This window comes from Gymnoscopelus braueri (assembly GCF_963280865.1).
Source record: "Gymnoscopelus braueri genome assembly, chromosome: 8".
In the NCBI taxonomy this organism is placed as follows: domain Eukaryota; kingdom Metazoa; phylum Chordata; class Actinopteri; order Myctophiformes; family Myctophidae; genus Gymnoscopelus; species Gymnoscopelus braueri.
This window is the reverse complement of record NC_137609.1, coordinates 32,481,004-32,495,794: the sequence shown is the minus strand read 5'-3', so window position 1 is coordinate 32,495,794 and position 14,791 is coordinate 32,481,004. Positions and strand designations below refer to the sequence as shown.

At 41.2% G+C, this 14,791-nt stretch overlaps 1 protein-coding gene across 1 annotated transcript in view; it reads left to right on the top strand.

Annotated features, from left to right (window-relative positions):
- The window catches only part of stk32a (serine/threonine kinase 32A), a 143,231-nt gene that overhangs the window by 18,427 nt on the left and 110,013 nt on the right, over window positions 1-14,791 (top strand). The window contains exons 2-3 of the mRNA XM_080435433.1: window positions 11,877-11,932; window positions 13,841-13,992. Of these exons, the coding sequence (XP_080291559.1) occupies window positions 11,877-11,932; window positions 13,841-13,992 (208 nt within the window). The remainder of the gene's footprint in view (window positions 1-11,876; window positions 11,933-13,840; window positions 13,993-14,791) is intronic.

Genomic DNA, 14,791 nt, shown 5'->3' with positions numbered 1-14,791 from the left:
ATAGATGTGCCACGCAATGGTAGGCCTCAGGCCTCAGGTCTACCATTCTGAAATTTAATTTAATAATATTTGGACCTACAGTAGGCTCTCTTTACTCTTAAAAAGAAATATATTTATGTATGTATATATATACACACACACACACACACACACACACACACACACACACACACACACACACACACACACACACACACACACACACATATAAATATATATATATATATATATATATATATATATATATATATATATATATATATATATATACACTAGAATTTCGCGGGCCTTCGGCCCGCTCATCCTAGCGTCACGCGTCGTAAATGGGAAGAAGGCAATAGCGGGAAGGCGATACTCAATTTACTTGGAAAAGCAAACATGGCAACCCATGTTTCTCATATATCCAGTTGCTTGGAAAGTGCAAACTTGGCAACCTGGCTGAGTGGCCCTATTGTTTGTTTTGCTTGTTTTTATTTCCGTCTAAAAGCAAGCATGGCAAGTGGCAATATATACCAAGTTGCTTGAATGTCGTAAATGTGTCAACCTAGCGGGAATAGTATACTGTACTCCTCTGTACTGTACTGTAGTCCTCTGCACTGTGCTCTACTGTACTTTACTGTACTGTACTGTGCTCCACTGTACTGTGCTGTACTCCACTGTACTGTACTGTGCTGTACTCCACTGTACTGCACTCCACTGTACTGCACTGCACTGTACTGTACTGTACTCCTCTGTTCTGCTCTCTTCTCTTCTGTACTGTACTGTACTGTACTGTACTGTACTGTACTGTACTGTACTGTACTGTACTGTACTGTACTGCACTGTACTGCACTCCACTGTACTGTACTGTACTCCTCTGTTCTGCTCTCTTCTCTTCTGTACTGTACTGTACTGTACTGTACTGTACTGTACTGTACTGTACTGTACTGTACTGTACTGTACTGTACTGTACTGCTGTACTACTGTACTGCTGTACTGTACTGTACTGTTCTGTTCTGTACTGTACTCTGCTGTACTGTACTCCTCTGTTCTGCTCTCTTCTCTACTGTAGTGTAGTGTAGTGTGTACCCCCTGTCCATTAGGGTAGAGGTGTATATATATATATATATATATATATATATATATATATATATATATATATATATACATTTTAAGAGTAAAGAGAGCCTACTGTCAGCTGTCCAGCAGTCCAAATATTATTAAATTAAATTTGTGCGTGGCACATCTATGTACGAAATGTCTATGTTCACAGGCTTCTGTGTGCGGCCTAGAGGAGCATCTGAGCATGTGCAGCACTACAAGTCTTACACCATATGCGTTTGGGAAACCCAGCCCTTATGAACAATGATTTTGTTGAAAAGGTCATGCGACCAAAATGTTATTCAATTTCTTAGATTTCAGAAATTCATAAAAAATACATTTTGAGGAAACTTTTCAAAATAAAGGGTGTGCATCATGTAGGCATGACTGACAGACAATATGAACAATGATTTTGTTGAAAAGGTCATGTGACCAAAAAGTTATTCAATTTCATAGATTTCAGAAAATCATAAAAAATATTTTTTTAGGACAAATGTCAAAATAAAGGGTGTGCATCATGTAGGCATGACTGACAGACAATATGAACAATGATTTTATTGAAAAGGTCATGTGACCAAAACGTTATTCAATTTCTTAGATTTCAGAAATTCATAAAAAATACATTTTTAGGAAATCTTTCAAAATAAAGGGTGTGCATGATGTAGGAATTACTGACAAATAATTTGAACAATGATTTTGTTGAAAAGGTCATGCGACCAAAAAGTTATTACATTTCTTAGATTTCGGAAAATCATAAAAAATACATTTTTAGGAAAATTTTCAAAATAAAGGGTGTGCATAGTGTATGCATGGTCAATGAACATTGTGATGTGTTTTGGTGTGTCCAGGTGGTTTTGTCTAGGAGATATAGCATTTTTTTTTAAATTGCAGTCTGTAATTTATTGACGGTCCCTAAGATTTTCGAATATCCAACTGGGTGAATATCCAACCTGAAACCAACTTCACCGCGGTTACAAATGTACCTGTCATGATAATTACTCATGCAAGGCACGGCTCATTTAATGATATGAATAAGGTTTGGCTCTGAACTGTGAAGCATCACCTCGGCCAATGTCCCTGCTGCTGTAGTAAGACTTTACCTTTGTGATTAGGGCCACAATGGTGCCTATACTCAGTGTCATAAGCATTATTTATGGAGGAATGGAATATAATAGAATAATAGCATGACTGTAGCTTGGCTTTGACAGTTAAGATGGTCAGTGTCCTTCATGTTCTACAAAGTAATTAATCTAAATCCTGATGACCGTTTTTGTCTTTTCTTAATGTTGTTAAGAATCACCTGCCATCAGCCAGGCTGTAGTTTATGGGCTGGGCTCACCACCAAGTGAAGCATCAAGGGAGCTAATGTAATGCTTGGAAGAGGGCTCTTCATTTAGTCCTTTTCCTTAAGTGGATAATGCAATGTCTAGTCATCATTGATCTGAGTAAATCTATCTATTAATGTATTAACTTTGGCTTTAGTCCAAAGAGTTTACATAAGAGTCAGCGTGTTACGTGGCATTTACTTCTATCTAAAGACATTACTTGGATGATGTGCTCAACATTATGAATGATCTTTGTTGTAGTACGTACATTATTTGGGAACCTGCAAATTGGAGACATAATGTCTGTTTTCACGTCGGTTATGTACTATTCAAAGCGTAATCACATTTGAAAAATAACCAGGGAACCTTACAGGTTTTGTATTTGACATTTGCTGAAAATTGAAAGAAAATATTCTAGTTGTCCTCAGTCTAATAAAATGGGCCAGGTGGCTGTAGGCTGATGATGGTTAAAGAAGTGGGCCTGTGACCTGAATGTCCGCTGCATGGTCTGAGTCCCAGGGGTGGGCAGGGAAAATGCTTGAGTAAAACTTTTCCCTCCATCAAATACTGCCAAGGTGCCCCTGAGCCAAACACAGTGGCCAGCAGTAGAATTACAGTGTGTGGTTTCACTGGGCAGTGGTGGTGGTGAAAAGCAACAAACCTTTTTCCCTGTATACAAAACAAGAACCTTCGTAAAGGAGAAGTTCATCCAAAAATGACTTATTTTCTATCAATTAAAACACCCCATGAAGCCTTGAATTCATGGAGATTTTTTAGTTTTTGTCCCATTTCGAAGCCAATAATTTGATGACCGGCAGAGTCTCCTGTCTCCTACTGACTGATGACCCAGTCAAAACAAAAAAATCTCCATGAATGCAAGGCTTCATGAGGTGTTGATAGAAAATAAGTAATGTTTTGGGTGAACTACCCCTTTAACACCTGCATGACAAAGCATGTGCTGACAACTGACTGATGCACTGAAATGAAATCTATATTTGTTGGATGCTCTCTTTCTATTGGAAGCCGTATCTGTATCCACTGGTAGAGGAGAACGCTATTATTGGATAGCTGTCTTGTTCAGTCAGTTCTGGAAAATGTCACACACTCATGACTGCATGTCCTGGCCTGAAGCTCAATATGCTGACTTTCTTCTGTCAGACTGACCAGTGTAAAATAAATTATTATCAGTAGACCGGCGCAGGCCTACTCGGGAACGATGAGAGTCAGGAACGATGCAAGTTGGAAATGCGTTCTGATCGGGGATCTGCACAACTGCTTATCCAACCGACAGGCACAGAACTCCCTCGGGTCGTTGGCTACACGCACGCCAAGTTTGAAGTCGGTCGGTTGGCTCTCGAAATACATGAACTACGTACAGACGGACACACGGACAGAGTAGGATGATAGCTCGCTGATTTACGTAGTGTCTTTGAAAATACGTTTGATGGCCAGGAACATTAGCTTGTCGCACGAGTCCATGCTTCTCCGCCGTAATTACGATGTCCCTCAAGGGACCCTCTAATCACCTGACTCTCAGTGGAAGTCTAGTGACATCACCTGGTGTAATCATCAGGTTGGAATGAAAGCCAGAATATGCTCGGACCTCCGTTGCACACAATGGAGAGTAAAACCGGTCTAAATGTTGAGCTCAAAAACAACTGTTGCCCACAGCTGTTGGCCAGTGGGAGAATACTGTAGTGATGAAAATAGACAATGTCTTACTCAGTGGAGACAAGAGATCATGGCATTTTTTAAATTCCCATCAGAGATATGCTCTACTTTGGAGGTCTGAATACCCAGACTGATGTTCTTTGACATTATTGTTATTGCCGTGACATTGCAGCAGAGTGATTATCCTTCCTCTTACTGTCCTATATTCCACCTAAGACATATTGGAATTAGAGTGCAAGTAGAGGAGAGAGAGAGAGAGAGAGATAGTTGCACAGAGAAAAAACGAGGGAGAGACAGATATGACAGAGACAAATCTAACGTTGTATGGATGAAACAATAAAATGAGGTCTGTAAGAGTAAAAAACTAAAAAATCCATTCATCAAAATGACTTACCTGTAACAGTGGTAGCTGCTGGTGACAGACATTTATTGTAGGTTGCCAAACTTGCCTGTGTGTGTGTGTGTGTGTGTGTGTGTGTGTGTGTGTGTGCGTACGTGCGTGAAAGAGACAGGATAAATGTGAAAGAAAGAAAGGTGAGAAGCATGAGGAAGTAAGAGGTCACGGTAATGACACACACACACACACACACACACACACACACACACACACACACACACACACACACACACACACACACACAGGCAACAAGGTAGAGATAACATGCAATGTACAATATTGCACTCATAGTTGTTGACACATCTCAGTGATGGGCCTTGTCTTCTATAATTAACCTAAACCTCATTTGCAGAGTTTTTGGAGACGGAAGGGGAACAGAAATGTCCATCATTAGGGCTAACAGAATTATGTTTCAGTCAGTGCTGGTTGCATCGCCGAGAACGGAATGTTAACAAGGTCTCCGACTGTGGCGTCGAAGCAATGGACGTATACTTTCCTTGCATAATTTGAGTGCACCGCTGCATCATTAGCATACTCTCTCACATTACAGCTCTGAAGATGCCAAAGGGGTTTGTGCAATCATTTCCTCTGGGTATTCCAAAGGTGTCACTCCCAGGGAACACAGTATAAGGTTGACAGAGAGCTAGAACGTGATATTGTTGTGGTATTTCTAGTCCTTCCATTAGTGTTGATTTATTAGCGAGTCTACTTCTTTCTTCTTCGCAGCATATTGTCTAAACATAATGTGTATTCAATCCATTTATCGAAATTCAAAAGTAGCTGATCTACAAGCTCACGTGTCAAATCACAATGCGTTGTGAGCTTGTCGATTGCCTATTTTGCACTTGAATAGATGACCTTTACTTTGAACAGAGTATTTCTTCATGTTGCTTCTTTTACTTAAGTAAAACATCTGAGTACGTCTTCCACCACTGATCACGTGGATGCCTTGTTATGCATGCGTTATAGCCAGTAGCCACCATCCTCCCTGTGGGTTAGCTCTAGGAAGCACTGGGTTAAGTTGACGTGGCCCTGTGAGCGACAGAGCACACTTTATTCACACTACACACACAGCAACGGTCTGTCTGGGAGGTTGGAGGTTCCTTAAGTGGTCCACAGGTGTGCGAGTTTGAGAGGCGGTAGAGGGAGGGGGAGGGGGGGGGGGGGGGTCTGCGTTAGCAGCTGTTCATAATCTTTTCTTTTTTTTGGACAAAAGTATTTCTCTTCAATTCAATTACTATGTGCTTTATTGGCATGAAAGTTTAGAACATGCCAGGCTGTCCTTGTACATGTAAATGAGAATTTCTTCTTAAGTAGCCCTCCTGTGTTCCATCAATATAAAAAAAAGTATTGTCATAGCTTCTCTCTCTCTCCTATTCTCCTGTCTCTCTCCCTCCCTCTCTCCTCCTCTCCTGTCTGTCTCTATCTAACTCCTCCTGGAATCCATCTGAGCTTGTGTTCAATGTAATCCTTATTTGATCAATTTAAGCTGCGTCTAATGCTATCCTCTCACTGTACTCGTGTCAACTTCATCTTTGAATTATGCCCTGCAATATCGTAGGTCGCTGTATTTATGTACTTCATATTTTAATGTTTTAAGTTAAAAAATAAATGTGTACTTTAGAAAAGTTTTCGTTGTGATCCGTGTTGGCCTGTCGCTGTCCATCGTCGTGGTGCTGAACAAGAGAGACAGGGAGACAGAGACCGAGAGAGAGAGAGAGAGAGAGAGAGAGAGAGAGAGAGAGAGAGAGAGAGAGAGAGAGAGAGAGAGAGAGAGAGAGAGGGGAAGACCTCATCAGACATCATCTCACAAAGGTGCTCAGGAGCGCAAGCTATTATCAACTACTTTCCCACTTGTTGGAAATTATTTGAAACACAGCTTGACGGTTAGCCCGCAACGGAGCAGGCTAGTTTAATGGTATAAGTTACCTTTGTTACTGAGCTGGGAATCCACTAAGCCACATTGATGGAGGTAAAATTAGCGAGACCAAGATTCTCCTTTTTCTGCCTTGATGGAATACACAATTGAAATGAAAACAAAACACTAATGCCAAAGCATTCAGTTTCATTCCTCCACTCTCCAGTGTGTGTGTGCATGCGTGCGTGTCAGTGCCTGAATGATGAGGGATTTAGGCTACTGCATATTCAGATGGGATTCTCTGTATTGTTTTCACAGTCTGTGACCCAAACATGAACTAATCCCGCTCTTGATACATGGACTAACAGCACATAAAGAAGTTTTAAACTGTATTTGCTGTATTTTTTAGCTATAATTGGTTTGTTTACATTGGTTACATTTGTAAACATTGGAGGGAAAAATGTTAATGCGTAATGTATGTGTGTATATTTTCCATCACAAATCAAGCTGTTTTCGCAAATACATTCCTGTTACAGAGTAAAATCCTCAGTGTTCATTTACCGACCCGTAAGGGTTGATTTGGTTACATTTGTGAATGCTTTGAGTTAAACACCCAAACCCTCTAATTCTTAGTTAAAGCAGCACTATGTCACTTTTTAACAACTAATTATATAGCATATTATGTCCCACAAAATTATAAAGTTATATGTTTAAGCAATAACAATCCTATAGACTCAGGGAGTGCCTGCTAGGGGCTTGACTGTATTACTATGTAAAGGGGAGACACAATTGAGTTTCATCCTGGCAGTTGCCAAGGCACCAAGGCAGAACTGCCAGTCAAAGCGAAGACTGGCCAATCACTGCAGCACGTCCTCACCGGAGGTTAATAATGTACCTTTCCCCTTTTCTAGAAATGTCGAGGAGTCAAAAGTACAATATTTGTCTTTGAAATGTAGTGCAGAGACAGTCAGATGTATCCAAAAATCCTCAAGTGCAGTATAGATACAAAAAAAAAGTACAGTACTAAGTAAATGTACTTCGTTACTGTCTACCACTGAACAAGAGACACAATGTGTGTGTGTGTGTGTGTGTGTGTGTGTGTGTGTGTGTGTGTGTGTGTGTGTGTGTGTGTGTGTGTGTGTGTGTGTGTGTGTGTGTGTGTGTGTGTGTGTGTGTGTGTGTGTGTGTGTGTGTGTGAGAGAGAGAGAGAGAGAGAGAGAGACATTGATTATGTTCCTCGGGGGACATACCATGTCCATAATTGCCAAACTGAAAAGGTGTGAATTTAGGATCAATCCAAACCAATTGATTACCAGATGTCGATATAAATTCAAAATGACTAGCTGATTCCTATAGACTACTCAGCTTATTATTGTCAGTCAATGCATCCTCCAGAGAAGCTTTCAATGTGTTAAATCAATTGATTAGGTCATTTAAATCGTCATCACAATGCTCTATTGCCCAGGTGCCAGTCATTCAGTATTGCAATATTAAAGACTGTGTGTGCTTGGAATCTGGACCTCATTGGTCCTCAAAGTGGGGTCCAGGAACCCCCAGGAGTCTTTGGGGGGGTTCCAGGGGGTCCCCAGCAAAATGTGTTAATTTAGCATCACAATCATTTTAACCACTTTATCCATATTTTATACATGGGCTATACATTTGTTTGTACAACTCCAAATTCTTTTGAGAAATCTTGAAAATGTTTGGAAGATTTTGAATGATCTTTGCAGTTTTTCAACACATATCCTCTCTTCTGGGGGTCCCTGGCAAAAAAACATTTTCAGATGGGGGTCCGTGGCCAAATACATACTGTATCAATTTGGGAGTCCTTGGCACGAAAAAGTTTGAGAACCATTGCTCTACGTATAAAGCGCAATACATTCTCCTTCCGGCGTCCGAACGTGTTTTTCGGAAAGGGAGGTGATAACTAGATTCTGACGTCATTCAGAACTTCGGATGCTCCTGCACCCAGATGTCCTGATTGATTGATTGATTGATAGATTGATACTTTAGTAACCCATTCAATCCGGGAACGCATCTCTGTCATTTTAGATTCATTTGGCTATTAAAAAATAGCAGATATACAAGCTCATAGCTATGAAGTAAGTTTTTTTTCTTGTAAATGAATGCCCTACACAAAAGCATCAAAAGTAGCAGATCCACAAGTTCGAAACGCGGCGCCAAGCGACTCGTTTCGAGCTTGTGGATCTGCTACTTTTGATACTTTTGAATTTGAATCCTGAAAATTAACAGTTTTGGACATATGAGGTTTCCACTCGACAGAGACGTTATTAAGAACACAGGCAGTACAGTCAAAGGTTATGCTAAAAGGATAACACAAAAATGGGCATGTTTCCATTGTGGTCCTTTGCACTCAATTCAAACATATTGGAATAAAGCTCAGAAGAATCATAACCCAGCAAGCACAATGACGTCATGATGACGTTATGATGACGCCCGGTCATCACCCCGGTGACGTTCAGGACTAGGCCAGATCACAGCCCATATGGGGATGATCTTTACGTCATGTACAGGACGTCATCACCGGGACATCATATGGACATTTGGACAGCAATTTTGGGTGATGAGAAATGTGTTTAGATGACGTCCTGGAAGTGACGTTTTTGTGGTCCGGATTAATTTTGGTTGAAATCAGGTGATATTCTGGGCCAGATCTGACCCCAATCGAGACGTCACTGATTGGTCCGGGTCCTGACTGTGCTTGCTGGGAAGGTATATTTACAGAGAAATTAGTAGAGGGGACGAGGGTCCGGCATCATAAGGAGCATGTATTGACCTGTGTCTCTCTCTTTATATCTCTGTATTTAACTATATCTTCTCTTGCTTTATGGCTCTGTTTTAACTCTTTTATTTTCTCTCTCTCTCTCTCTCTCTCTCTCTCTCTCTCTCTCTCTCTCTCTCTCTCTCTCTCTCTCTCTCTCTCTCTCTCTCTCTCTCTCTCTCTCTCTCTCTCTCTCTCTCTCTCTCTCTCTCTCTCTCTCTCTCTCTCTCTCTCTCTCTCTCTCGGCTGTATCTATTCCTCTGATCTCAAGGCTCAGTTCTCTCATCCAAAGTCGTAGCTGTCCCTCTAAAATAACCATCACGTGTGTGTGTGTGTGTGTGTGTGTGTGTGTGTGTGTGTGTGTGTGTGTGTGTGTGTGTGTGTGTGTGTGTGTGTGTGTGTGTGTGTGTGTGTGTGACCCCATATGGTCCCATTCAGGGTAGATTGTATAAACACCCGCCACCACCGTACGACTGGAGGAAGAGCCGGTGATATGGGACTAACGGAGCATAACATTATCTGTCACATCCAATACATCCACACTCTGACTCATGGCAGTGTGTGTGTGTGTGTGTGTGTGTGTGTGTGTGTGTGTGTGTGTGTGTGTGTGTGTGTGTGTGCTATTTCACCAATTTGTTTACACCACCCAGTATAATACAGGGTTAAGTGGTTAATCAGACTAATCGATTTATTAGATAATATAAAAATCTATTAGAATTTATGTGTATTGGTTCGTTGATATACAGTAGGCCTATAAGAAATTAAAAGCAATATAATATGTCTCGATTATTCGACTAACCTACATGAGCAAGATCAAGACGGTTATTGGATTTTCGATATATTTCCGAGTCCCAGTGTGTGTGTGTGTGAGTGTGTGTGTGTGTGTGTGTGTGTGTGTCGATGTGTGTGTGCGTGTGCGTGTGCATGTGTGTGTGTGTGTGTCTGTGTGTGTGTGTGTGTGTGCGTGTGCGTGTGTGTGTGTGTGTGTGTGCGCGTGTGCGTGCGTCTGTGCGTGTGTAATGAAACTGCTGCTGAAACATAAATTACGTAAAAAAAAAAACATGATATGTTCACTGTGCTTTTGACTCTGCCTGTCTCAGTGTGATTAGTAAAACAAGCTCAATGACACAGCACATCTATCTATTCTATCCATCTATCCATTACGGGATGTAATGGTATTAGTCAATCGCAGGCAGGGAATTTTCTGGCACAAGCCAAGAGTTTAGACTGAAATGACAGTTCGTGAAAGTCACATTGCATTGTGACATCTACATTGCATTTTGAATTTCATTCAATACATCCTGTTTTGATACTCCTTGTTTTTGTCCAAACATTGCCACACATGATCTGATGTCATAAAAACGTATCATATAGATCAGGGGTGGGCAACTTTGTAGATGGTGAGGGCCACAACATTTCCTCAATCACTCTGGGGGGCCGCATTGTTTATCGGCAGGGGACCTCCCCCCCCCCCCCCGTTGGCAAAACGGTCCGGGTGCGGTGCGCCGGTTCGGACCAAAATGCCAGGGCTGAATTTTGGTCCCAGCCCGCCCCTGTTTATCGGCACTCTCGCCTGTAGTACCCCAATACTCAAAAAGCCCATAATAGTCACATATGTGATAAATAAGGGATATTAACTATTATTATTTGTTATAACTTTGTTTTTATTTAGCATTTAGTAATGCTTCTATCAACTTACTACAGCTGTACTGCTAAACAAAACTTCACATTCCTGAGTATGCCTTTCAGAGTATTGCTGTAACCTTGGCTTAAAAATATACAAAATGAACACTAGAATTATAGTTAATAAGGCTTCTATTAAAATAAACGAGAGCGCGCTCTACTGGTGGACTGTTGTAATTAAAATGGTTCATGGAAAGTTGCATGTTTGGAACAGTTGAAGGCAATAGTTCACCATTTCAGATATGTTTAGATTACTTTGTTTTTCTTTGTGATTTTTTAAAATTTATTTTTTTGGCCTGGGGCCGCATTGAGTGACTGTGCCAGTTGCCCATCCCTGATATAGATTGTTGATAGTATGTACCGTTTAGCTTTTAGTTTAATTGGCTTCCAAAACTAGTGGGAGGGGCCTACTTTCCCCAATGGATTCCTCGGTCATGGAAACAACACTTGAAATGTCTTTAAATTGTGCCTTTCTAGTTCATATTCAGTGGCGTAACGCAGAATCGTGGGGACTCCCCGCGGGAGTTTCACGTGAGGCCCACGTACATGCACGCGAGCGTAAATCAACTTTTTTTTTTTTTTTTGCTGTAAAAATATTTGTATCAGCGCAGGCGGGGCCCCCCTTGCTGGTGGCCCCCCCGCACCGCATCGCTTGCTACCCCTCCGTTACGCCACTGTTCATATTTATCTTTGGAATAGAGCTGGGCGGTATATTGATATAATAGGCTATTGATAGCCAAATGATACAGTATGACACTAGATATTGTCTTTTTCCGGTCTTAAAGGCTGTATAACTGTTATGTGATTCACTTTTCAGAACTGTTCCAGCTGAGTGAATACAGCTGAGTGAATCTGTAATAGATCATCAATAATGGTCATTTATCAAAATGTTGTTGTAAATCTCTTCTGAAAGCAACAAAAGGTCATTCCCAAAATATTGTCACATTATTGATATCAAGGTACTCTATCAGAAATATCTATAGCCTATATGATATTTTACTTTGGAAAGAAAAGAAAAACGTATTCAATTTCTATTTTGTAAGAAAGTTAAATAATCTCTGTCCTCTTCTTTGTCCCCAGTCAACTTCGACCACTTCCAGATTCTAAGGGCTATCGGAAAAGGGAGCTTCGGAAAAGTAAGTGTTTCTTTGTTCTGGGGCACAAAACCCCCCCGAAAAAAAACAGCATTTATTAAGTATTTATTCATGGGACCTTATCATAATTCAAAACAACAAAACAATTCCCTTGCAGTTTTAAGTCTCAGGGCAAGTGGCACTGAATCTAGCACACAGCTAGCCGGTTGTCTGGTATTGAACCTTTGACTGTACTGTATCATACATTCACTCTAGCCTCTGGGCAACCCTGGTGCGCTGGCTGTTATTGTATAACCTAACTGGCTTTGAGTCAAATTTTGTGAGCAAGCAGTTTGTGGATCTACACAGTATGAGGCTCAGTGTAAAGTGATAGCCCTAGCAATCATCTGACCTCTGATTATTTATCATAAGCAGTGCAGTGTCTCCAAACACGCATCGACTCTAATCTCCACACATGCATACTGTCTGTGTTGGGTAGACACACGCACGCACACGCTGATCTGCTATGTGCTATTTTCCAGTATCTTAGATTTAGTTTTTTACAATAATGACGTCCACAATAACAACGCAGGATTGAAAGTGGTTAAATTGGCACAATAATTGTAAACATAATTATTATTATTAATTATTTATGATTTTTTTATTTATATATTTTTTATTTTGCTCTACTTTCCGCTGTGCTCATATTGAAAACCTGTGCACTACACCCTTGTAGAAGCTGTTGTGCAGATAAGCAGTGTAATCATCACAGTGGCTGGCAGGCCGTTCAGTAGAGGACGGAGATGCGATCTGGGTTGGGCTGATTGAGCGGACCAGCTGCTCCACAGATCCCTCCTTCAGATAGCCACAATCACTGGCTCATTGACGCTCAAAGCACTCAAAGCAGCACCAGCGAGATATGCGGTTGCTGTCGGCCGGAAACCTTGTAATCTCCATATTTCACATTTTTAAAATAAAATGAATGCCATTCTTTGTCGTACAAGAATGTTACGCAAAAGTCGCCGATCAAGATCATTTTTTTATTTTTTATTTTATTTATGAAAGTGGTTCAGTCCATTCGTCCATTGGAACACGTACAGGTTCTTTTTACCATTTCCCGAAAACGTATGGTTTTTGGACATACAAGATTTCCACCCGGCGAAGGTGGTTATTAACATACGGCATAGTGGAAACACAGTCTTTCAATGCAGAGCAGGGTAATCTACAGCCCATATCATGATCTAGAGATGTAGCTAAAATACACGACGTTGTCAGCCAGCCACTCAGGGTGTCTAATTGTATATATTTTCTCCACTGCATGATGAAAAGCCCCTGTATTAATTTTCAAAGCAGTGCCAATAGTAAGGCTCAGTAACAAAGCAGTCTGAGTGGATTTATGTGAAGTATTCAGAGAGATGGTTAGTGTCCTTATACTGGCTTGAACTTGCATTTAGCTATAATGGTTAAGAATGCGGTGAGCAAAGAGACCAGCATTACTCACAGCTTTGAAAATTATTGGGGTTTCCCAAGAGAGTGCTTGATCATTGGCCAGAAGGATAAGCATTTAAAAGGTGTCTGACCCTTCCTTTCTAATTACACCAAACTGCAGGGTATGGCAGAAGCTAGCAGCAGCTGGTGTGATTGATGCAATTCTCACAGTTCAGCAAGACATACATTTGTGATTGTGGGTGTCTAGCCACGGTGTGTGGCTTCATGAATCAGTAGAAAATAAATACCTATGAATGAATCATTATTAACCGTGTCGAAGGATAAAGGCACAAAGAAGAAAAGTTGTCAGACAATTGTAAACTCCAGAGAACATTCTGAGTTGAATCAACAGTCAAGGATTTTGCTTCTGTATGTATACTGTCTAGGATTGCAACAGCAAGCACACAGAGAAAAGGAATAACTGTTTGAGTAGGTGTTTGAATAGTCAATCAATGGCTGAATGAAACAACCTTGTGCAACCAGGTTTGCATCGTGCAGAAGAAGGACACTAAGAAAATGTACGCCATGAAGTACATGAACAAACTGAAGTGTGTGGAGAGGAATGAAGTGAGGAATGTCTTCAAAGAACTTCAGATTATGAAGAATCTTGAGCATCCCTTCCTGGTCAACTTCTGGTAAGCCACCTTACTGTATCTGTGTGCGTGTGTGTGTGTGTGTGTGTGTGTGTGTGTGTGTGTGTGTGTGTGTGTGTGTGTGTGTGTGTGTGTGTGTGTGTGTGTGTGTGTGTGTGTGTGTGTGTGTGTGTGTGTGTGTGTGTGTGTGTGTGTGTGTGTGTGTGCGCGCGCGTGTGTGCGTAGTGCAGGCTTTATGCAAGGACTGTAGGTGCTGCAGCACTGGGCACCAACCTTGGGGGGGGGGCACCAAACGGCAGGGCAAAAGTGAAAGATGACTCAACTATCGGCGAAAGATCGGCGAAACATTGAAGCAATGGCTGCTGAAGGAGCGCTAAAATGGTGAAATGCGCCGGCAGCACCCACTCAAGTTGTACAGTACATGGCTGATATTTATTTCACATCTCTATAAAGCCTTTGTTTAGGACCATTACCTTCAGCCCTTTCAATTTATGGCAATGCTGCTTTACCAGTCCCATTTTTTCCTTTTCTTTGGTGATAGCTCCCTGTCCTGGGGTTGTTGTTGCTATACAGTATATAGCAACATACTTTTTAGTTTTTACATTTTTGAATACATATTCGAAGTTTTTCAGAAAACTTAGGTCAGGATTTAGAAGGTGTTTTTTTAGAATCGGCCTCAGGTCTAAATGGGTTAAAGCAGTGAAGTACAGAAACATGCAGAGTGTGCCATTAAAGTAACACCTTGCATGTGTGGGTTTGGATGAGTCAGTGTTGACCACTGCAGAATACCCACATGCACCTCAGTGCTTCTCACTCCCCAAAGCTGCTAAAAGCTAAATGT